The 24,624-nt window shown below is 55.1% G+C and overlaps 1 protein-coding gene across 2 annotated transcripts in view; it reads right to left on the bottom strand.

The window, feature by feature from the left end:
* The window catches only part of IL6R (interleukin 6 receptor), a 46,049-nt gene that overhangs the window by 4,093 nt on the left and 17,332 nt on the right, over positions 1 to 24,624 (bottom strand). The window contains exons 2-10 of one of the 2 annotated variants that reach the window (XM_027612006.2): positions 20,626 to 20,874; positions 20,079 to 20,202; positions 17,996 to 18,177; positions 17,542 to 17,708; positions 16,945 to 17,086; positions 8,082 to 8,128; positions 6,863 to 6,932; positions 4,239 to 4,332; positions 1,408 to 3,503 (exon numbers count right to left, since the gene is read on the bottom strand). In XM_027612006.2, coding sequence (XP_027467807.2) covers positions 3,392 to 3,503; positions 4,239 to 4,332; positions 6,863 to 6,932; positions 8,082 to 8,128; positions 16,945 to 17,086; positions 17,542 to 17,708; positions 17,996 to 18,177; positions 20,079 to 20,202; positions 20,626 to 20,874 — 1,187 coding nt within the window. In that variant the 3' untranslated portion in view covers positions 1,408 to 3,391. Of the gene's footprint in view, positions 1 to 1,407; positions 3,504 to 4,238; positions 4,333 to 6,862; positions 6,933 to 8,081; positions 8,129 to 16,944; positions 17,087 to 17,541; positions 17,709 to 17,995; positions 18,178 to 20,078; positions 20,203 to 20,625; positions 20,875 to 24,624 lie in introns of those variants that run through there. The other variant, XM_027612005.2, reaches the window with a different exon arrangement.

The raw sequence follows: 24,624 nt of genomic DNA, 5'->3' as shown, positions 1-24,624 counted from the left end.
TGGAGGGGGGAGGGAAACCAAGGTTAAAAACAAGGTTTGGGGGTTTTCCTTGGGTTTCTTTTTATATCAACAGGCTATTCCTGTCCTGGTGACAATAAATCACTGACAGTTGGCTCCAAATCCGCCACTGGCATCGAGCCTGTGATCGAAGTGGAATAAACAGTGTGCGGGGCGTGACTGCAGGTCCCCACTCGGCATGGCAGGCACCCAGCGCAGCAGGGGCCTCGGGGGAGCCACCTCCCTCCGGACACAACAGGGGCAGTCAGGACACTTGGGGTTTCCAAATACTCAGACCCTCTGACCCAGGAATTCCACTTCTGGGAATACACCCTAAGGAAACTGCAGAGCTGTGGGAAAAGCTTTCTGCTCAAGGCCGTTCCACACAGTGTTGTCTGTAAGAGCAAAACCAGCTAAACCCCCTGCAGCTGAGGCTGGTGCATGAGCCTGGGCACACCGGCCTGGCCACGCCTGCAGCCGAGGTTAAGTGAGTGCTACAGAGAAGCGAAATGAGGCAGAAACATGCTTATGTTACAGTTGATGCTAAAGGTAAAAGGCAGGACTCAGTTGTAGATGCAGAGTCATCACGGCAACATAAAAACAAGAAACTGGGCCGAGGAAAGAGCCTCAGGAAGCTCACCTAACGAACACATCTCGATCTGGATGCTGATTGCAGGGGTGTGGTCACTTTGTGCATGCTCGTGGAGCTGCACATGCAGCACCTCAGTTTCCTGTGTGTTTGCTGGACTTTGGTCACATTTATGTTTTAAAAATTAACAGTGGCTGGGCGCCTGGGTGGCTCAGTCATTAAGCGTCTGCCTTCGGCTCAGGTCATGGGTCAGGATCCTGGGATCGAGTCCCGCATCGGGCTCCCTGCTCCGCGGGAAGCCTGCTTCTCCCTCTCCCGCTCCCCCTGCTTGTGTTCCCTCTCTCGCTGTGTCTCTCTCTGTCAAATAAATAAAATCTTTAAAAAAAAAAAGAAATATTTTACATGTATCATATGACCTCACTGATAGGAGGAATTCTTAATCTCAGGAAACAAACTGAGGGTTGCTGGAGTGGTTGGGGGTGGGAGGGATGGGGTGGCTGGGTGACAGACATTGGGTAGGGTATGTGCTATGGTGAGCGCTGCGAATTGTGCAAGACTGTTGAATCACAGGTCTGTACTTCTGAAACAAATAATGCAACATATTTTAAGAAAAAAGAAAAAGAAGAAGATAGCAGGAGAGGAAGAATGAAGGGGAGTAAGTCAGAGGGGGAGACGAACCATGAGAGATGATGGACTCTGAGAAACAAACTGAGGGTTCTAGAGGGGAGGGGGTGGGGGGATGAGTTAGCCTGGTGATGGGTATTAAAGAGGGCACGTTCTGCGTGGAGCACTGGGTGTTATGCACAATGAATCATGGAACACTGCACCAAAACAAATGATGTAATATATGGTGAGTAACATAACAATAAAAAATTAAAAAAAAAAAAGAAATATTTTGAGTGAATGAGACGCTTCCTAAAAATCACTAAGCTCAAAGCGACTTCGAGAGCAGCCAGGCTCGGGGTGTCCACAGTGGGCGCTGCTCTGGCCTGAGTGGGGGTCCGGGTGGGCCAGGGGCTAGAGAGGGTGGGGACTCGCTGCCCGGCCTCATACACCTCAGCCCCTGTGCCTTCTGTCTGCCGCACGTATTTGTGCTTCATGACGTTTTACTTAAAGAAAAGGCTCTGCAGCTAAAACAAAATATTAGAAACATTTAGAACGACTGTCACTCTTTTAAACAAGTGACACAGAAAAACCAAGCCCTAGTGAGAAGACAGCGGACACAGTCACCCCCGTGGCGACCAGGAGTGCCCTGTGTTTTCAGTGGTTTTAAACTATTGGAATGAGACACACAGTTGATTCATGATGATTTAAGCAGGCATGCCCACAGTAAGTCCTCACTCAAGTGCCACTCCATTCCTGATAATTATGCGGAAAAGTAACTCTCCGCTTTGAAAATCCTGTCTCCCGCGCCTCGAGCCGTGAGCCACGGGAGGAGTGCAGGGGGGTGTTGGCTGGGGGAAGCAGCCCAAGTGAGAACACCTGCTTCAGAAGCTGCCACACCTGTTTCCAAAGGCACATTTAAATGTTTTTTAATTGTCACGAATAATGGTGGGAAAATTTTAGGAAATACTATGCTTTGCTTGAGACGCACAATAAATGTATTACCCAGAAAAACACGGTATGACGGGCAGGCAGGCTGTGCGTCAGCCAGCCTGCTACATTCCACCTGCCGTGACGTGGCATCCCGGCGCCTGCCGTGGCTCTCCCAAATTCCCAGCTTCCCCAAGTTTATACACCTTTCTCCACATGTGGGCTTTGGGGACATCACTTGAAATAACTGGCCTGTTCCCAAATACATTTGCTTAACACAAGAGAAAACGGAACCTCACCAGGCTAGGAGACAAACCACTGACGAGCGTCCACACAGGACACTCGCCCCGTCCGCGTCTCCAGGGCACCAGCTGCATAGCAACGAGCCCATGTCCACAAACCGTCCACAGATTGGCAAACAAGGTTCATGAGGAATGGGGTGGTCAGTCCCAACCTAACACTTCTCCACCAGTGGCCCACAGCACACCAAGATGGCGCAGCTTGTTGACAAAGCCGCTGGGCCCACCTGTCAGCCGAGAGCAGGCTAGCCTGGTGGGCAGGGATGCTGGGGACACGGGTTCTAGCCCTGGCTCTGCTAGTAACAAGCTTGCACCCTTGGGCAAGTTATCTCACCTCTCAAAGCTGTTTCCTCATTTGTAAAATTAAAGAATTTGACGAACGGACCCGTAAGGCCCTATCCCAAGAGCATGAGCTTTGGGCTGGAGTTGGTTGTCTCAGCACCAGCTGTCATTACCCCGACCCTCCCAGCTCCCGTCTCATCTGCCGGGTACTCTGTCGGGTCTGTGTGGGTCCCTCAGGAGGCGGCAGGAGGAAGACGGCACGCTGGCACGGCCCCTGTCTGGTCCACACAAGACGGTGAGCTCTCAGCCCCTCCACGAGTGACCTCCACACACGCGGAGCCTTGTCTCCTGCACACCCTGCGGGCAACTTGCTCGCCTCTTTCCTGGGGAATCGGAGCGGACACAACCCGGAACACCGTCTGAGACGTCACCTTGCTCAGCTTCCAACCCAGACCACCTTGGTGGCAAAGCCGGTTGAGTCTCTGTGGGGATCCCACAAGTGGGGAAGTCTCTCTACCCCTTCCTCCCCAGACACCCCGAAGCCTCCCGTCACAGTCACCGCAAGAACACTGGAAAGCCACACACGAGGGAGAAGGAGGAGGGGCAGACTGAGGTTCCTCCTGCACTCGTACTCTCTTCGCCGAGGGCCGCCATCCATGCCAGGGCCTGGCCTGACCTCCTTTGCGTCTTCTTAGGTCTTCGGCACATGCAAAACCGCAAGGGCCTGCACTACAGTCGTGAGCACGGGGCGTGTTCTTTGCTGCCCCCGTAGGAGGGGTACTGCTGGCTGACGTCCCTGCAAGCTTGGGAACAGGGACAAAACCAATGGCCAACGGGAGAGAGAGAGAGAGAGAGATGGAGCAGCGCGGGCATGGCGCCAACTCACCGGCGCTGGAGGACAGGCCCGGACAGAGCACTGAAAGGTGCCCCTCTAGGTCTGCTTGTTTTGAGCTATGGAATATTCCCAAGGGGGTCTGGCCAGGCACCTCGGACTTGCCTGTTCACAGATTTCCGTGGCGTTTCTCACGTGGCCCTACAACCACGTCGGTATGTGGCTCTTGGAGGACAGGCGAGGTCATATTACACGGCGGCCCCTGAGCCTGAGGGGCTTCCTCGGTGTCTGACAGACGCCGCCCCCTCCGCTTCTATCAAGCAGGCTTCCCAGTCCCTGCGCGCCCCCCAAGTGTTCAACCTCCGAATTCCACAGGGACTGTCACGGCCTCATCTGTGTCGCCCCTACTCGTCGGCAGTGATCCGAACCGTCTACCAAACATGTCCGCCCGGGCTTCTCCCAGGCACCTCAAACTCCGCGCCCCCAAGCAGAATCACTGCCCCCTGCCGTCCCCCAGTCTCTGCGGGACTGACACCGCCATCCGCCCAGCTGCCGAGGCCAGAGACTCGAGGGCCACCCTGACTCGCCCCCTCTCCTTCTCCTCATCTAATGTGCCATCCAGTCTCGTCAGTTCCCCCTCTAATATACCCCAAATCAGCCCGAGGAGGAGGAGGGGGCCGCCTCCGGCCGCCCCAGCCCCGCTCACCTCAGGACGATGCCGATGCACAGGAGGGTCCCAAAGGCCAGGCTTCCTCCGGCCACCAGGAAGGCGGGCAGCGGCACCGAAGAAGAGTCTTGCACTAGGAGAATCAGGAGCAGGAAGAGGGAGAGAAACCACTCAGCGGGTACAGTCCAAAGCCGCAAAGGAACCTCCGCCCTAGAGGAGGACACGCTCTGCGAACCAGCAGGCCGCGTGACGGGCTGGCCAGCGCTCTGGCCCCGGCAAATCTGACCCCAGGATCCCACCACTTGGAGCTGCTCCAAGTTTCCGAGCTCCTGTGGCCAGCCGCAGACGCCCACTCAGCGCGGCCTTCCCAGTGGGGTTCAGCCTGTCCCCACAAGGCACAGGGGGTGCAAGACACCGAAGGCTCTGGGGACGTCACCAATGGCAGCCCCACTGAGGACAATGTCAGGAGCTTGGGTTAAATCAAGTTTTCGGGGCGCCTGGGGGGGCTCAGTCGTTGAGCATCTGCCTTCGGCTCAGGTCATAGTCCCAGGGTCCTGGGATCGAGCCCCGCATCGGGCTCCCCGCTCCGCGGGAAGCCTGCTTCTCCCTCTCCCGCTCCCCCTACTTGTGTTCCCTCTCTCGCTGTCTCTCTCTGTCAAATAAATAAATAATATCTTTAAAAAATAAAAATAAACCAAGTTTTCTCCAATGGGGTGTCATGTCTTACCTGTCCCTCCACTTGGTCCTCAAGCAGCACGGAGCCCAATGCAGGGCTTGAACTCCCGACCCTCAGATCAAGACCTGAGCTGAGACCAAGAGTCGGACACTCAACCGACAGAGCCTCCCAGGAGCCCCTGGATCTTACATTGTAATCATGGGAAAGACAAACGAATGTGTAATACGACCTCAGTAGTGACAGTGAAGAACAGAGTGACAGCAGGGGAGCTCCACCAGATGGGGTGGCTGGGACAGGCCCCCTGACAAGGGGGCATCTGAGCGGAGACCTGGATGTGTAAAGAAGCTGACCTAGTGGAGGTTGGAGGAAGAGCATGCAGGCAGAGCAAAGTAGTACGTGCAAAGGCCCTGAGGTGGGCATGTGCTGAAGAGCAAGGAGGGCAAAGTGAGTGACAGGGAGAATGGGGGAGGCAAGGTCTAAGGATGGGGCCTGACCCCACAGAGACCAGAGCTTGGACGTGCGATCTCAGAGTCACTCTGGCTGCTAGTCGGAAAAGAGTCTGTTGGGGGTTAACAGTGAAAGCCGGGAGACCAGCAGGCAGCTCCTGAAGTCCCACAGGGCAGGGGAGAGCCAATGGCGGAGGGCCCAGGTGCTGTGGTGGTGAGAAGGGCAGCTCCCGGATGTGTCTCCGCTAAGGGACTGGACATGGGCAGGGGTAGAAGAGGGAGCATGCCTGCCCCCCAACCCCCGCCCCAGCTTGAGCAACCCAGCGAATGTGTGCCAGTTACCAAGATGAGGAGGATGGGGGGCGCCTGGGGGTTCAGTCGTTAGGCATCTGCCTCCGGCTCAGGTCATGGTCCCGGGGTCCTGGGATCGGGCCCCGCATTGGGCTCCCTGCTCGGCGGGAAGCCAGCTCCTCCCTCTGCCACTCCCCCTGCTCATGCTCTCTCTCTCTCTCTCTCTGTATCTCTGTGTCTCAAATGAATAAATAAAATCTTAAAAAAGAAAAAAAGATGAGGAGAATGGAGAAGAAAAGATTTGGGCCGGCAAGGAGAGGTGGCATCGAGGGTCTGTCTCAGACCTAAGTTTGAGATTTCTAGTGAGCGTCACACCAAGCGGACAGGTCATCCAGGCCGTTGGATAGTTGACTCTGGGTTATCAGACGCGGGATCTGAATTTGGGAGTCATCAGCCCACAGACAGCCTTTTACAGAGATGGGGCTGGACGAGCTCATCCCCCACCGCAGCCCTGGAGCGGCACGCTAGCCTCCCCTCCCTGCCACACCTCCACCACTCAAGGCCACGGAACCTTCTGTGATCCCCAACTGGACATGCCCCGTGGTATTTCTAAGCTGCCCTTTGCTCTACCTCCGCCTCTGTTTGGCCCGAATCCCAGCCCTCTGTTAACTTACACTGGCCTCTTTGTCTGAGAGCCCGAGGGCCCCGCACCCCGGACAGCAGGGGGGAGGGGCTCACTCGCCTTGAGTCCCCAGCCCCAGGCAGTTAGTGGAGCTAACTGGGTAGCCTGCATGGGGGCGGAGGCCAAGGGCCTCCTCAGAAAGCCAAGAGCTGTCAGACGTGGCTGCCCCAGGGCTGAGGCTCCAGAGTCCGGACCCAAGGAGGCCCCGCACGTAGGGCAGACCCGTGACTCTTCCTGGTGCAGATGTTGGTAAGCTCTCCTGGTCTCACAGGTAATAGGGAAGCAGAGCCCTGGAGTCAAGGGCACCCAAAATAAAGGCTTCCCTCAACACGTTTTCCATTTCAGACTCCAGTAACGTTGTCTGTGGCACATGTATTCGTATTCTGGGCCAACTGAGGCACATTTCACTGGTCTGCACCACTCTGCTTATGGTTCCCTCAGCATTTCTGCCGTTGCCCCTTTCCTTCTGCAGACTGGCCTTCTGGTAACATTTCCAAGTCAGAAAGGACTTTCTGCAGACAAGCATTCTGTGCCCCTTAGACCACCAGAAAAAAGACCCAGTCCTTACCTGGGAGGCTGGTTGCATTTGCAGGATTTTTAGAGAGATTACTTTCATTGTCCTTGTTAGTAGTCAGTGCCTAAAAGAGAGAGTCCCCCGTCAGCCCGTTTCTGCAGATCCCACCATCATTTGGGTCCCAGCTCAGGCACCCCCTCCAAAACCATCTGCCCTCTGTCTCAGGGACCTCTCCATTCTGACCTGACACACTCAGCATCTGCACTATTGTTTGTACTAGTTGTGTGTCTATAGTGGGACTTGCCTACTCAAGGTGGGACTTCCTCCCATCTGCCTCTCCACCAAGAGGCGGGGGCACAGCACCTTCCCCAGAGGAGACTGAACAGACAGGCGAACACAGCACTGTCCCCCAGGTCCCACGCCAGGGCATACGTGCCACCATGTCCTGGGAAAACCACAGACCAGAATCCTGGGCCCATACTCACTAGCTCTGTGACCTTGGGCAGATTTTGGAACCCCTGTGGGTGTCACCTTCTTCCCTTCTAGGCACAGCCATCCTGTGCTCTGAACCTCATTATCATCAGGATGGAACAGGACTACAGGTGCAAGCCCAGAGCAGAGCACAGCTGAGCCGGCCCCCAGCATCCGTCCCCACGCCCTGGCTCGGGTGGGAGCGACGTGGCCGCACCGCATAGGCTTCCCCCGGAAGCCGCTTCCGCTGGTGCCCAGAGAGCCCTGCAGATATGGGTAAGGAGCAAGGCCCCAGGCTCCCTCCCCGGGCCGCCTAGCTCCAGGAGGCACTGAGCCTCGCGGCTCAGCTGGCCCTTAGCGGACTGAGGGCCACAGGAGGACGTGCAGTTGGATGGGAACTGGATTTTACCCAAAGATTTGTTAAGCAGCTTCGGAGGTAATCCTCCTTCCACAAAATTAAGACACCAGGAGCGCACAGAGGAAGGGCTCGGATGAACTGAATCGGAGTCACGAGCGAGGCCCTCAGTGATGTCCACCAGTCCGGAGGTGAGACAGAAGCCACGAGACCCGGGGGTTCTGCAGGCCAGGCCAGCGCCGCTCCACGCGCCACCACGGCCACAACAGACCTGGGATGTCGAAACTGCCCTCACCCCGTTTTACAGAGGCTTGAAGACGACAGTAACGTCCACGGCCACAGCTTCAGTGCAGAGCTGGGATCTGACCCCAATCCGGTCTGGTGCCAGCCCACAGTCCCCACCCCTGGGTGCTGCTGCCCTGACCCCTTGCGAGAACACGAGCTCACCTGTGTGGAGGACGATGCCTCACTCTCAGCTGCAGGGCTCCTGGATTCTGTGGCGGGCGGGGGGGGGGAGACTCACTATTAATGATCCACCGACCCTGAAGTCCCATCTGACGGGCCTCAGGAGCAGGGAAGAACTCACTGCCGCGTTATTTAAGAGAGCTTTACGTTAGAAATAACCAAGTAGTCGACCCCAAGGGATTAGTTATAGAAATGAGGATATACCCGTATGTTGCAATAGTCTTTAAAAATAAATTAGAAAAGGGGCGCCTGGGTGGCGCAGTCAGTCGAGTGCCCTACTCTTGGTTTCGGCTCAGGTCATGATCTCAGGGTCGTGAGATCGAGCCTCACACAGGGCTCCACACTCAGTGGAGCCTGCTTAAGATTCCCTCTCTCCCTCTCCCTCTCCCCCTCCTCCTGCTCACATTCTCTCTCTCTCTCTCGCAAATAAAATCTTTAAAATAAATAAATAAATAAATTAGAAAAACATTGAGGATATAATGTATGAAAAACACAAGACAAAGAAAGGCTCATGTGGTCTGATCCAAAGTCCCTAAAGAAACGTATTTATATCATTATTTATTGAGTAGTATACCATACACCATAACACACTCACACACAGGAAAAAAGACAAGGACACATCACCAGATATAAGCATTATTTTTTAAAGATTTTATTTATTTATTCATGAGAGACAGAGAGAGAAGCAGAGGGAGAAGCAGGCTTCCCGTGGAGCAGGGAGCCCGATGCGGGACTCGATCCCGGGACCCCGGGACCATGACCTGAGCCGAAGGCAGGTGCTTAACCATCTGAGCCACCCAGCCGCCCAAGCACTGTTAACACTTTAATGTTCTCCTACTCACCTTTTTGCAACAAAAAAATATTTAAACAAGTTCTCATCTGCCTGGGTGGGTTTGGTAGGCTTGACCCAAGAAGGGACGTGATTCGGGCACACACACGAGCACCCCCCCTCCTGAGAGCATTATTTCTGCAGAAACCGCCCCCCGCCCCCGGGGCGCCTGGGTGGCTCAGTCGTTAGGCGTCTGCCTTTGGCTCAGGTCATGGTCCCAGGGTCCTGGGATCGAGCCCCGCATCGGGCTCCCTGCTCCGCGGGAAGCCTGCTTCTCCCTCTCCCACTCCCCCTGCTTGTGTTCCCTCTCTCACTGTGTCTCTCTCTGTCAAATAAATAAATAAAATAAAATAAAATAAAATAAAAAAGAAACCGCCCCCCCACCGCCAGCAGCAGGGGGTCAAGCATCGAAGCAAGAGCATGAATGTGAGGCCAGGCTCTGTGGCAAATGTGAGCCCAAGGGACTCAGAGCTGAACTGTGACAGGCAACGGGTGGAATGTTCTGGATTTTAAAATATTTTCTTTTCAGTCCATCATTTTTCCATCAAGAAGTTAAAAATACCACAGAAGTAGTTTACGCAAAGATGTGGAGCCTCCCTGAAGCAGGAGTAGAATAAGGGACAGAGGAGAGGGTGGTACTGCTTTCTCCTCGGAGAGAATTTCCAGCAGGACTGTGCCACCCCCAGGAGGGGAGGAAACCGCACACTAGCAGCCTGGAGCAGACAGCAGAGCATGTCCACCCTCCCCACTGTACAGAGGAAACAGAGTCCCAGAGTGGTAAAGCTACTTGCCCAAGATCACACAGCAAATCAGCCCCAAACCAGCCTTGGGGACTGGGAAGGACCCTGCCTGATTCCTTGGTGTTCCTCCCTAGCCAAGAACAGGTAGACTCACAGCAGGGGTGAAGCAAGGATGAGCAGAGGGTACAGGGTACGAATGAAAGCAAAAACCAGGAGTCGGGGGCAGCCCTACCCAGGGGATACGGTTGACCCCAGATGGCCATTGGATGCAGGGCCTCCCACACTCAGCCACACTCAGCATCATCTGTGGGCTTTGGGGTCCCATCCTTGACCTACGGCCTCAGAACCTTGGGGATGGGACCCAGACATCAGGCAGTTTTAAAGGCTCTCCAAATCCAGAGAGATGATCAGTTAGAAGGGGAGACCCATCCAGTTTCTACCCTCAGCTCTGATCCCCAACATGGCATGTGGTCCAGAGAAGGATGTTTAACTGTTGATGGCTTAGATTTCCGAGTATAAGGTGGAAATTTTATCTCAACCCAGAATGAATACAGTTTTTCTAATGCATAAGAAAATTAAGTCTTACATAATAAGACTTTTTAAAAACGCCCGAGATGACCATGGGGACCCGATTCAGACCATCATGTCCCCAGAGATGGAAGGTAAAGCAACTTTTGCATTGTTGTGAATAATAATCACTTGGCAGACGAAGAGACCAGGGCTCAAGGGACGTTAGGTGACTGCGACTAGGGAAGCTAGCACCAGCCTTTGTGGGCAGGTCTCTACGCCAGATCCAGGCTCCTCGGCCCGAGGCTCCGTTCCACCACAGGCTCCCAGGGCCCCCGTGTGGAGCTCCGTCTCACAAAGACACCGAGGCTCAGAAAGGGAGCACATATTTTTTCTGTTTCGGCAAAAGTATTTCATATTTCCTAAAGTCTCCCTTCAGCTGGCATGTTGGGTGAAGGAGGGGAAGGAACAGACAGCCACAGGCCCTCGTGTGCCTGGAAATGACTTGTGGCAACAAAACCACACCAACTGTAATGATCTCCAGCATTTACTGAGCGCCTACTATGTGCCAATCTCCCCACCTGGCATGGATCAATCTCTGTAGTCTCCGCAACAATACTCTGAGACAGTATCATGATTTCCCCACTTTACAGATGGGCAAACTGAGGCACGGGGAGGTTAAAGAATGTGTCCAAAGTTTTGTAAGAAATAAGTCTTTCAGGCTCTAAGAATGAACTTCTTTTTTTTTTTTTTTTTTAAGATTAACTTATTTATTGGAGAGAGCAAAAGCAGGGGGAGGGGCAGAGGGAGAGAGAGAATCTCCAGCCGACTCCTGGCTGAGCACGGAGCTCGCCAATCTCCTGACCCTGAGATCACAACCTGAGCTGAAATCAAGAGGAACGCTTATCTGACCACACCACCCAGATGCCCCTGGGCTTTTTTTTTTTTATTTTTAAAACCATCTCTAGGTTGAGCATTCCTCAGATTCAGAGACTCTATCTTACTCATCTTTGTGAACCTAGAACTTAACACATCTTTCTGAAAAACTGTGTAGTTAGTAAAATTTCTACTATGGAAAAGCACTTAGGGAAGACTATTTGAAACATTAAATGTAGTTGCCGCTGCGTGTTTTCCTTGTACGGACTATTTCCAAGATTAGAGGAGGTACTTTCATTTTCATAACAAAATGAATGAATGACAAGATTGAGAGACCACATGTGAGGGTTTTTTCTTTTTTCCCACACGAGTTTTTAAAAACAAGGAACTCATCTCCATTAACTTGAGGACAGGTTTGAGTTCATTTGCTTGGGTTTTAGGATAGAGAAATGCAATATAAAAGATGGCAGAGGTCTTCATGACAGATAAATGATCTTGGCCAAGACACTGAACATCTCCTAGACATTCCGAGCAAGGTGGCTGGCTTCCTCCCAGACACACCTACGCTGAAAGGAGCGCCTGCCTGGCACATAATAGCTTAAACACTGACCTGACTCTCAGCATTAGGAACAAAGAACATAACGGGCCCCGGGGATGTGATGCCCAGCATGATGACCATGACTAATAGTACTGCATTGCATATTTGAAAGTTGTTAGGAGAGTGGACCTTAAAAGTCGTCATCACAACAAAAAGAAATTTGTAACTATGCGTGTGGTAACGGATGCTACGCAAACTTAATGTGATCAAACGGATGCTAAGTAGACTTAATGTGATCACCATTCAGCAACAGAAATATCAAATCATTAAGGTGTACACCTGAAACTAATACCATGTTATATGCCGATTACATTTCAATATGGATAAAAAATGAGGGGGGGCAGAGAACAGAAAACATTTTTTTCTAACTGTTTATATATTGTGAGCAGTTAAGGGCAGGGCTCGGGGGCAGGAGTACAGAGAGGGAAACAGGAGTGAGCCAGAATAAAAAGCAGAAAAACAAAGAAAAAGAGGCGGAGGGTGGTGGCAGAGAGGTGAGGTGACTGGGAGATAGGGACGAACCCCAGCACCGGAGCAGGAAGGGGGCAGGGGGCGGGCTTCCGGCACAGCTTCCAACTCGGGGTTCCCTCACTGCTTCACACCTGCAAACCACCCGCCAGAAAGTCAACCACGGCTCCCCTCCGAGCAGACACCAAACCCTCAGGGAGGAACTGCTCCTGCGGAGCAGTCAGTCACCCCCGCTGATCTGCAGGGAAGCCCGCTGCTCCGGGGCCAGAGCGGAAAACTGGCCCAAAGGCTGCAGGACCCCCGCGCGGCCCACGCGGCCCTCTCTTCTTTTATGAAATAATGGTAACAGTAAATGCCAATTGCTAGTTTTTACTTAACTGTTTATGTCCTTACTTAGGAAAATTAAAAGTTGGCAACCTTATATGGTTCCCAAAGACAGCGGAATCCCAGGGCCCAGGACCTGGCGAGTTAGAGCAGCACACTGGTGACTGCGGCCAGGCCGGGCGTGCGAGCGTGTGTGCGCGTGTGCGGCCAGGCCGGGCGTGCGAGCGTGTGTGCGCGTGTGTGCGGCCAGGCCGGGCGTGCGAGCGTGTGTGCGCGTGTGCGGCCAGGCCGGTTTCTGTGTGTGTGTGTGTGTGTGTGCGCGTGTGCGGCCAGGCCGGTTTCTGTGTGTATGTGTGTGCGTGTGCGGCCAGGCCAGGTGTGCACATGCATGTGTGGCCGGGCCTGCTTCAGGTCCGCGGGAGGGCGGCGAGCAAGGGGCCAGGCATGGGAAGAGGGCCTGTCAGGAGCGGGGCTGAGTGCCGCAGGCACAGTCTCTCCAGAACCATGTGCTCAGGGGTTCTTGAAGGTGCAGACTTTCCCTCTTGGGACAGAAGCAGGGGGCTGGAGGGTCTGAGCTCTGGGCACCCCAAGGCCGGCCAGTGCTACTTGTTTCCTGAGCGTGGGTGAGCAGTGGGTGAGCAGGTCGAAGGGTTTGTGTGCAGCGAGACATAACCCGCTTATCCTCGCGGGCTTCGCAGGCCCCTGGCCCACACTCTCTTTGCTGAGGGGCTCTGGGGAGCCCAGGCTTGCTCAAGGTCACTCCGTGAGAGCTGAGGGAGGAGGGGTCTGGAGAAGCCCTCCCACAGCCTCCACGCTGTGACCCCTCCTTGCGGCCAGACATCAGGGGCAGCTCACCATGCATCAGGTGCTGTCGGGGGGACGGCCTTACTGGCTGGAGCACCCCCCGCTCCAGCCCTCTCCACCATCCACTCCACCCTCAAGCAGACTTTCCAAGGCCAGCTGCACCTGCCCCGCCCGGTCCTGTGACTCACACACCTGTGCTCCAGCCTCACCCAAAGCCCCCTTTCCACCTGCCACACAGATAGCCTATAATCCCCATCTCTATGGGGACGCTCCCACACTCCCTCCACCACACGACTCAAAAACCTCCTCCCATGAAGCTTTTCCTGCTCTCTCTGGGCCCCCCAGGAGCGGGGTGCCTCACAGCCTGCCAACACTACAGTCGGGCAAACACCCCCTGCACACTCCACAACCCCTGGGAAAGTTCCTCCACACCGCCCATCCCCCTTGAGCGGCTCCGGGTCGGTGTCCAGTAGTGGTCCCGGGACACCGACGGCCTGCCTCCTGTCACCCCAGGAACGAAGCAACACTGCATCATTAATGCCCCCAACTGCTGATGCACCACTATTCCTGAAGGATGTTTTCTCTTTGCGCTCATAAAAGCTTTTGCAAGGGGTCTCCGTCCTGGCCATCTTGGCAGTTGCCCTTGGGGTGGGGAACAAAAAAGTCACTGGAGTCAATCATCTGTAGGCTCCAACGTTTCAGGAAAAGGGGACGGTGTGTGCCTGGCCCCAAGCAGACCCTAAAGATGAGCAGACAGGCAGAGAGAAAGACTGGCCGTCCCCGTCAGCACCTGCCTGGCCTGGGGTCACGGGGGACAAAGCGCCACGCACGTCAGCCCACGCTGGGGCCCGCCACACCAGGGGCAGCTCATGTGGAAGAGAGCGCAGAGGGCACACCCAGCGGCCGCCCATCCAGACAAGTCTGCTATCACGAGGGGCAGGCCAGAACAGACTGGTGAAAAGTAAATCATGCAAAGTATTTCTTTAATAAAACTGGCCAGAGCTTGTTTTAAAAACAAACAACTCTCCGAAGGGAACAAGACAGATCACAGCATCATCCCCCTGATACATGACAGGGCTAAGGCTCTGAGAGGTCCTACAGCTTGACTCCCCAGTCCAGCGTGCTTCCACAAGCCCCGGGCCCCCCAGAGGTCACCAACCCCACGCTGAGGCTGGGAGGCAAGAAAAGCCTGCATCTTCAGGTCCTGGGGGTTGGGAAGCCCACTGGTGCCCCAAACAGCCAAGGAACTGCACTGTCAGTAAAACTCACTAAACTTCACTCTCCAGAGGTGCTCCCCAATCTCCAACCTCAGCCCCTCACATGAGCCACCCAAGCTCCTCTGGCTCTGCCCTCAGCCGGGGGGCGGCGGGGAAAAGAGGAAGGCAGCCAGTTTCTCTCTTGGGCACATTTGCCACTGGCTTTGAGGACCCCCCAAAACCACCCGTGCACAGGATGGGGTTCTTGAATGCTTCAGCTGCTTATGAGAGGAGATACGTGTCCTGTCTGAGCCTCCGCGGGTCACTCCAGCAAGGCACAGAAGCCTAGCAGCCCGAAGCTGAACAGTGAGAGCCTGGACCCAGTGCTGGCCAGGTGGCCCAGGTGCACCGTCTCCCACTGTGGGGGGCGATGTCAATAATGTCAAGAAGGACATCCACAAAGGAGACCAGGTTCAGAGGAAGGTAGCAGACCGGTAAGGAACCCACAGGCCATCCCACACAGCAGCCTGGGAAGAGACACCCGAGCAGACACGGGTCCTCTGGGAGTCCCGGAGAACTTTGGGAGAGCAGACCAGCAGCTCGTCTCAAGTTACCCCAGAAGACAAGGTGGGGTTCACATGGGAAAGAACTTTCTTTTTTTTTTTTTAAGATTTATTTATTTGAGAGAGCGAGAATGAGAGAGAGCACATGAGAGGGAAGAGGGTCAGAGGGAGAAGCAGGCTCCTTGCCAAGCAGGGAGCCTGATGCGGGACTCGATCCCGGGACTCCGGGATCATGACCTGAGCCGAAGGCAGTTGCTCAACCAACTGAGCCACCCAGGCGCCCGAAAGAACTTTCTTCTTGAGCAGACATTTCTCCAAGGAAGACATACAAATGGCCAGAAGCACATAAAAAGATACTCAACATCACTATTCATTATGGAAATGCAAATCAACCTCACAATACCACTTCACACCCAGTAGGATGCTATTATCAAAGAACAAACACACGAAACACAGAAAATCCCAAGTGTGAAGGAGGATGTGATTGGACCCCTGGGCATTGCTGAAGAGAATGTAAAATGGTGCAGCCATGGTGGAAAACAGTGTGGTAGTTCCTCAAAAAATTAAAAATAAAACTGTATGAGGTAGCAATTTCCCTTCTGGGTATTTACTCAAAATATCTGAAAGCAGGGCCCCAAACAGAGACTTGTACAGTGGTGTTCACTACAGCGTCTGCCACGGCATCCAGAAAGTGGAAGCAACTCAAGTGTCTGTCCACAGATCAGTGGACAGGCAACACGTGGTCCATCATGCACGAATATTCCACAGCCTCAAAGAGGAAGGAAACCCGGACATTTGCTACAACAGGGATGAACCTGGAGGACATCACGCTGCGTGGAACAGACCCGTCTCCAAAAGGCAACCACCATTTGATTCCACTTACATGAGGAGTGACTCTCAGAGACAGAGAGCAGGTGGTGGTCCCCTCCGTGTTTGTTGGGGACAAAGTTTCAGTTCTGCAGGATGGAGAGTTCTGGGAGTGGATGGGGGGACGGCTGCACAACAGCAAAATTGTCCTTAACACCACTGAACAGATACTTAAAAAGGCTACAGTGGTAAAAATTAAGTTACATATATTTTACCATGATTCAACGTTTTTTAAAGACAAAGAAAGAACTTTCCAACAAAACAGAATTTCGGGGGCGCCTGGGTGGCTCAGTCATTAAGCATCTGCCTTCGGCTCAGCTGATGGTCCCAGGGTCCCAGGGTCCCAGGATCGAGCCCCGCATCGGGCTCTACCCCTCCCCCCTGCTCATGATCTCTCTCTCACACTCTCTCTCTAATAAATAAATTTTTAAAATCTTAAAGAAAAATTTCAGCAGTTAAAAAAAACACATTAATCATGCAGTTACGAAACAACACATTTTTGGAAAATATTTGATAACATGAGAATGCTCACAGTATTCTCCACACACACACACACACGCACGCAAATGTACTTAGAAAAACAAAAGAAGCATGCTAAAATATTCTCACTGGTTTTCTCGAGGTGGTAAAGATACTGATAATAATTATTTTTCATACATTTGTGGAATTTTTCATGGTCTATATCAAGCACAGTAATTTCAGTAATTCCCCAAAGGAAATTATTATCACCTTTAACATCTTTTAGTAACTGTGGTACACCAAACACAGCTACAAATTCTTTGTGGTTCCTCCCATCAAGCTGTGGAGTGACTTCCCCCGCCTGCGCCTCTGTGGCCGGCAGGAAGGTGATGGCGACAGGGAGAGCCGAAGGCCCCAGCTGCCACCAGCACCGCAAGTCAGACCGGCACCTGGTGTCACAGGTCTGGGCGGGAACTGCCTACCTGGCTTCCTTCCAAAATCTTGAGCGGATACATGGTTGCTGTTTCAGCACCGCTTTGGGGGTGACTTGCTACACAGCCACAAAGCTGAAACATCCCCCCGCCACGCCCACCATGCCACGCCCACCACAGTACCTGTCCAGGGGGTGCCCGTGGCCTCCTGGCTCCACGAGCTCCAGGAGCCGTGCCCAAACTCCTCCCGTGCCCGGAGCTGCACCACGTGCTGCATGCCTCTCCAGGCATCGTAGATGATGCAGTGGTGCTGGAGCTCCTGGACCTGCAGGCAGGGGGCACAGCGACAGTGGGGTGAGGCCTGGGGGGCGCTCTGGTCAGGCAGCCCTTGACCACCCTGCCCTCCAGCTGCATGCTCTCTCAGGTCCAGGGAGTGAGAGCTCCAGGCTGCACAGAGATGCTCAGAGCCTCAGGGCGTGATGGGGCTCCCCTGGGCCCAGGCGGTGGAAGCTGTGAGTCCTGCCCACAGAACCCTGCAGGCCACGCCCTCAACCCACGTGAGGCCCAACTGCCTGCCGCGGTCCTGTGCGTCCTCTCAGACAGGCCTGTGATCATCGTTCCTATTTGCTGCACGAGACAACCAAGGCTCAGGAGGAGTCAGAGACTCCCCCAAGGCCTGCAGGCTGAGTCACAGAGCAGCACCCAGAACCGTGTTTTCCGTTCCAGTAACCCTGAGTACCCCGCCACACTCTGCTGTCCAGAAGTGAAAGAAGAATTTACCATCCACGTGGTGAATGTCTGTGACCGTTCAGCCCGGTAACGGAGCTCAAACTGCAGCCTGTAGAAATAGGAGTTCCAGGAGGGGGGGTCTTTCCAGGTGACACTGAGCCAGCGGGGGTTTCCGTCCACAGCAGTGACAGTGACGTTGGCAGGCGGGTCAGGCTGCACTGTGGGGGAGGAGAGCAGGCTCCCATGCGGCAGCGAGTGTGGTGCACGTCCCCCCAAAACAGGCAGCACCCCACCCCAGCGCCCAGACCACTTCCCCGTGCCATCTTGCCAGGGCCCCCGTCCACCTGCCAGGCCCCTGGCAAAGGAAGCCCCAAAAGGCACCGGCTCAGCAAACCACAGCACCAGCCCCACCCAGCCCCTCCCAGCCCCCCACCCCGAGCATCTATGAGGGGCCATCAGAGGGCACGGGGGCGTCGAGGCTGGGGTACTGGGAGAGCTTACTCACAGATTCCGTAGCCCTCAAACGTGTGGGGTTTGCTGGACTTGCTCCCAGCGCTGTTGCTGACGCACAGGGACACGACATACAAGGAGTTGTCCCCCTCCGGGACCTCCAGCAAGCAGGAGAACTTCCGGGGCCCCTGGGAATACGGGCACGGCTCCTGGGCGTCCGCCAGCGGGCCGCTCCGGCTGTGGACACGGGACGACGGGACAGGCTCGCCACCAGCGTCAGCCCTTATTCGGGGTGGGGGAGGGCAACAGAGCCAAAGCGCTCCACGCTCAGCAGCACTTAGTAGGTCTTGTGATTTCAGTCAATTATCAAACGTCACCAAGCCTCTGTTTTCTCATTTGAAAATGGGAACGTTAGTAATACCCACGTCACAGGGGTTCGTTAGGATTCACTGACAACGGAGTGAGACATCAAGGCTAGTGCCTGGCCCGGCAGTCAAAATGCTGAGCTAAAAAGCACACTCAGCCCCTGAGGCACTGGATAGGGGAGGCTCCCAGCCTCGTCCCAATGCAGGTGCCGCAAGGGGTCTGGAGAGGCCTCATCCCTGGCCTCAAGCCTCTAAGGAAATGCCTTGCCCTCGGGGGACAAGGGCAGCCAGGGGAACAGCCAAGCACAGGGCTCACAGGCTCCCCGAGGAGGTGGGAGCGTTTCCAGCCGATGGGCCCGGGAAAGACTTCTGGGTGGCCACAGATATTCAAGGTGAGTCAGACACGGCCCCACCTGGCCCACTTACAACATGTGTGGGCGCGGGAGGTGCCGCAGCCACTCGCCCTGCCTCTGGGGCCACAGATCACTGCTGACTCAGGTGTAGACCCCGGGCCCAGAACAAACTCTTTCCCTCTGGGCAGCCTGCTCCTCCGTTCCCAGGGGGAGTTAGCGCCTCCATCCCACCTAACGCTGAGGAGGTGGGTTGCCAGGGAGGGCTTGAGGATGGGCATCTCTCCAGCAGTCCCAGTAAGTACCGAGCCCAGGGCAGGTGCTGGGGAAGAACGGGTGAGGCAGCCTGGCGGGGCGAGGCTGTAACGTGCACGCACACACCTCTTCCCTGAGGACTATGAACCTCCCCCCGCCCAGGCACAGGGTCCCCAGGTGCAGCTCCACTCCGCTTCCTCAGTCCAGGACAGGGGAGGTGCCATGGGGACGCGTGCACCCGCCAAGTGTGCCACCCGAACCAGCTTTCTGTGGCTGGTCTGGGTGGCCGCCAGCCACGGTGCAGCACACCCTGTCTGGGGACAAGCACCCTCCAGGTCCCAGACAATTACACCCACAACCCAGCTTTGGGTTCTGGTGGGTTCCAGTTCTCCCTATGGGCAGCAGTGCCCTTTGCAGATGAACAATGTGCACAGTTCTGCACAGAGACCAGGCCTGACAACTCTGCAGACAGACACCATGGAAACCAACTGCCTGCTTAAGTCACTGCTCAGATTTTTGACACTGACGACCCACAGCTCAAACTCCATTACAGACACCTGGACGGAGGGGCCCTGCACTGGGGCTGGGGGCTCGTGTGTTTTCAGCAGCTCCCCGCTCCTCACAGCCATCCTGGGCTCCTCCCAGGCCCAGCTTCAGGTCCCACACCCACCCTCTCCCCGCCCCAGCCCACTGCTCTCAAGGCCTGTTTAGGGGAAAGAGCCTGACAAAGGGCTCCCACCGTCAAGACTACTGAGGAGCTCTTGCCCTCACAGGGGCACCTCTGCATCTTCTTCACAGCACACCCCAAACCTGACATTTTGGATAAACTCAGACAGACTAGGATCTGACTCCTAGCAGAGCCACTTACAAGCACCTTAAATCAAGTTCATGGATGGCTCGAGCTCAGCCTCTCCACCTGTTAAACAAGGAAAACGACACCCCCTCCTCCCCCAAGCCTGTGTGGTCATGAATGCAGCAGCGCCCAGCCGGCAAGTTCTCGGTAGGTCCCCCACTCCCTCCTCCTCATCCCAAAGTGATGACTTCCCAGTGATGAAGTCTGGGAACCACTGGCGAGCAGCCCACTTGCTGTAGTGAGAGCTGTCAGCCCTCGAGGGGCCTCAGTAAGGGTGGAGAAGACGTGGACACACAGCCCGGCCTGGATACTCACAACTTCCTCACCAGTAACGTGGCCCTGGTCGTCGGGGAGGGTGGGCGACGAGGACCCCACTCACAAGCTACCTTGCTGAGCGGACTCTTCCGGAAGCAGGCGAGCTGGGGCTCCTCAGGGGGCACTGAAGGGAGAGCACAGCCAGTGTGAGGAGGGAGCACGGCCCTGCAGCCAGCCAGCCCCAATGCCAAACAGCAGCCCCCCCCCACACACACACACTCGCATGATCTTCCCAACAACGGTAAGGTAATAAAATTAACCATATTGACCACCAGGGACGCTGGGCACAGGGGTGAAGCTGGGAAGGAGGAGGAGCACCCAAACCCAGGCTGCAGGCTGTTCCCCGGGGCCTCTGCCCTAAGCACTCAGGCCAGGGGGCGGGAGGGGTCCCCGTCAGGCCGATGCCCCCACCCAAGAGGAGGCTCCTCCATCTCACTGCTGGCAGACGTCAGTGGATCCTTCCCTGAACTTGTTGGGCCAAGGAAATACCAGGAATTTAGAGGCACAGCTGGGACCCGTCTCCTGGCACCCTGAGCTCGCAACTCACCGTCCACCAGCAAACGCACGGTTCCGGCCAGGCGGCCGTCCTGGTAACATGAATAGTTTCCGGAGTCACTGAGCTGCACCGACCTCAGAAGCAGCCTCCTTCCCGTGGCAGCCCAGCTGCTCCGGTGTGAGCCTGCCACATAGTTCTCCAGCAGCCAGTGAATGGTGGCCTTGTCCCCCGGCTCCCCGCCCGGGCAGGTCAGGGTCACACTGGCCCCGGGCAGGCTGGTCACCGTACCGCTCACCACCTCTGCAGAGGGAGAAGACACTTGGTAAGCCTATAGCAGCCGGGAAGGACTTTGCTTCTGATCTGGGAAGCCAGGGGCTTCAGAACCACACGTCCCTCAAGCCCATCCACTGGCCCAGGCCACAGCCCCCGGGGGGGCCTCCAGAAGCGGCCCCTGGCCACCCGACTCCTCTGGTCAGAAAACCCTTGGGGCGCTTGTGTGGCTCAGTCGGCTAAGCATCTGCCTTCAGCTCAGGTCATGGTCTCAGGGTCCTGGGATCGAGCCCCACATCTCTGGGTCCTAAGATGGAGCCCCACATCGAGCTCCCTGCTCCGCGGGAGTCTGCTTCTCCCTCTGCCTCTCCCCCACCCCATGCTCACACACTCTCTCTTTCACATAAATAAATAGAATCTTTTAAAAATGTATACATAAATAAAAATTAATTTTTAAAGAAAAAGAAAAAAGAAACCCCTCAGGGGCCTGCCACTGTCCACAGCATGAATTCCGAGCGTGAGGCCCGGCGCACAGGGCCTTCCAACACCCGCCTCCCCAGCGCTTGCAGGCCTCACCTCTCCGCATGCCCCTCAGAAGGTACAGAGCCCCTCCCCCGCCCCCCACGACCTCCTATGTCAGGTCTCAGCCTCGATACCCCCCCCCCGAGGCCTTCCCTCACCCCCAGCTGGATCAGGCCCCCACCAGGCACGGTCTTCCTCAGCCCGTCAGCCATCACACGCTGCCATATGGTCACCAAGTCTGTATCTGCCTTCTCTCCAACACTAATGCCGCGAGAATCGACACCCTGTCTTCTTGTTATATTTCAGTGCCTGGCCCGCTGCCTGGCACATGACAGGGGCCCACTGGACGCACGATGGGTTAGTGACTGAATGAAGGCACAGATACCCAGCTGGGGCTCACAAGATGCAGGACTACAGGAGAAGTCTCGGGATCCCTGGAGCTTCATGGTAGGTGGCCCATTTTACAGACAGTAAGACACAGAGGCATCAGGAGATCTGCCCAAGGTCACCAGTAAGCTTGCTGCACAGCTGGGGTGTGGCCACCTCTGTCCGGGGACCCACTCCTGTCTATGAAACCTGTAGGACCATGCTATTTTTATTCTAGGGAGCAAATCAGAAGGTAAAAAAGAATAAATGCGCTCCCTACCCCTGAAAAATATCATGTATGTGCTACTCAAAGAAAAGAATATTGAAAATTAAAGGAACAGGTAAACTTTTTTTAGTATAGGTTAAACAGAGTCAGAGAATTTGAGATAAAATTAGTCTAACCAATTAATTAAATGAGTCCACCCAGCTAAGGGAATCGAGGCCAGTTTTCATATTAAGCACACTTGGCCCTTCAAACGATTTATTAGCGAGGAGCAGCAATAAATCTGGCCAAAGATTCCGGAAAAGCCCAGCAGGAACCACCCTCACCTTCTCCCGAGCCCCCCCGAGCCTGGAGGGCCGGCTTCAGTGTGTCTGACCTGCTAAGCCTTCTTGCTCGGGAGGAGGAGCTTATGTCACCTTGGCAGGCTGTCCTTCCTCCCGCCCATCCAAGACGGCAGTCAGAGGCACTAAGGGCCAGTGAGCCCCCCAGGAGGAGAGCACCCCCAGAGCGCCCGCTGGACACGGCGCACGGCCTCCAAGTGTCCTCCTCACTTCACCACGTGGAGCCGGACGCACCCCACCCCGCCCGCCCCCAGCACGCTCTGGATGAGAAAGGTGGTGGAATCTCACTGCGCAGGGGGTCAATTCCGGCAGGTTCCTTAGATCCCTTGGCCTTGATATACCCTCCCTCTGTCCTACGTTCCACAAATATTCGAGAAGGCGCCCAGCGCCAGGTGCCAGTGAGGAGGACACCAGCAGCAGAGAGACCCTGCCCTCAAGGACAGAAGGCACATTCCCCACAGCAGAACGGGGACACGGGAACCACACTTCCCCAACAGCAGCAAAATCCCACCCCCCGAAGCCCAGGTCCCCTGAGGGTGCTTCCCTGCCCAGATGGCTTGAAAGGGTTCGGAAAAGCCCGAATTACAGCACAACTTTCATATAGAATCCTCAATAATATATTTACAGCATTTCAGATATTGTTTTTAAAGGTACTCCCAAATATTGAACACACGCACAGTAACACATGTAATACACACAGAAGTTAGGAAGCATGAGACACCCCCAGCCCTTGCGTAGCCACTGTCCTGGAAGCCCCCTGCCTTGGCAGTGTTACAGTCTGGGTGCAACCATCCTTTACCTTTGATAATAGGTTCACTGCGCACAGACCCCTAATTTTTTCTTGGCCTCAAGTGATTTGGAGGCTTTATATAAAAGGTCTGTATGTAGTCTGCTGGAACGTGCTTCCGCCATCCATTATGGCTCTGGGACTCACCCACCTTCATGCCTGTGATACTCCACTGCACACTCAAGTGGTTCTCCTGCTCAGGGAGGGCTGGGTGGCTTCCAGCGTCCTGCTGCATCAGGGTGTGGCTACCAACTTTCTCACGTGTGCTCCTGGTCATTTGCCCAGGACTCTCCCGGAGCAGGACTGCCCTTCCCAGTGCGTGTGTCACATGCGCCCTGTGCCTTCATGACTGAACACGCAGTCAAGTGTATGGACGCCCATGGGCGCCTGATGGGTGCGTCTGGCCCACAGAATGATTTCCATCTGTGCCCGATGAGGCTCTGTCTTAAAAGACCCGCCTAACGCTCTACACCTGAGATCAAGTCACATGCTCTATGGACGGAGCCACCAGGCACCCCTATCTTTTGTTCGTTTTTTTTAAGATTTTATTTTTACCACCCAACACTTCTGATCACCATATCCATATTTTTACTTCTCCATTTTCCACTTGCTAAAGCAGCTCTAAGGATAAAAGTTAACACAGATGTCAAGCTCATGCACAAACTGCCACCACTGTAGGAACTAGGACCGAGACACTGCGCTGGTCGGTGCGGAGCTTCACGGTCCCCCATCAGCCGGTAAGCGGAAATCGTAATTCACCGGGCGCCAACACCCAACAGGCACGGGCAGCTTGCACGAAGGTCCACACGTGGCTCATCCTCTCACTGACACTTTCCCCAGCCGTGACTGTGAGACAGGGGCTCCCACTAATACTCATCAAAGAACTCAGGGGGTGCTTAATACAGGTTTAATGTAGGGCGCCCAAGAGGGACCCCAGGGCAGGGCCTCCCCACCGGAGATGGCCAAGAGTGCTAGCTAGCCACAGATGACACAGGGGTCTCAGGGGCGCCGCTGCCCCCCAACCCGCCCCCACGCTGCACAGCCGGCCGCCACAGACGGGAGGAGCAGGGGAGTCTGGAGGAGTCTGTGGAGATGCCACGGAAAGAAAACGGGAGCCTGGAGCTGGAGGGAGCTCTCTCCTGCTTCTGCACTTGCCCGTTCCAGGAAATTCGCTTCTCTGCCCACTTCCCTCCCCCAGTTCAGACGGAAGCTCCTGCCATGTGCAGTGACCAGCCTGATCAACGGCAGGGCTGTTCCTTCCCCACTCGCTCTAACAATGCCCAAAGCACTGGGGCAGCTCAGAGAAATTGCAAATCAAAAGGCTTTTTTCCTCGTCCACAAAAGCAAAGCTGGGGGAGCAACGTGATGGCCACTCCCTCTGCCAAGTAGCTTGAGTAATGGTTTTCTGATTCTTTAAAACTGAGTCACTATTTTTTTTTTAATGGGGAATGATTAATTATAAACCACGCATTGGCAACTATTGCTTGTCCCAGCCCTTCTTCAAAATGTGTTTCTTCCAGGGACACCCGGCTGGCTCAGTC

The sequence above is a fragment of the Zalophus californianus genome, chromosome 10 (assembly GCF_009762305.2).
Source record: "Zalophus californianus isolate mZalCal1 chromosome 10, mZalCal1.pri.v2, whole genome shotgun sequence".
Classification (NCBI taxonomy): domain Eukaryota; kingdom Metazoa; phylum Chordata; class Mammalia; order Carnivora; family Otariidae; genus Zalophus; species Zalophus californianus.
Note: the sequence above shows the minus strand (reverse complement) of the source record. Positions and strands in the feature narration are given on the sequence as shown.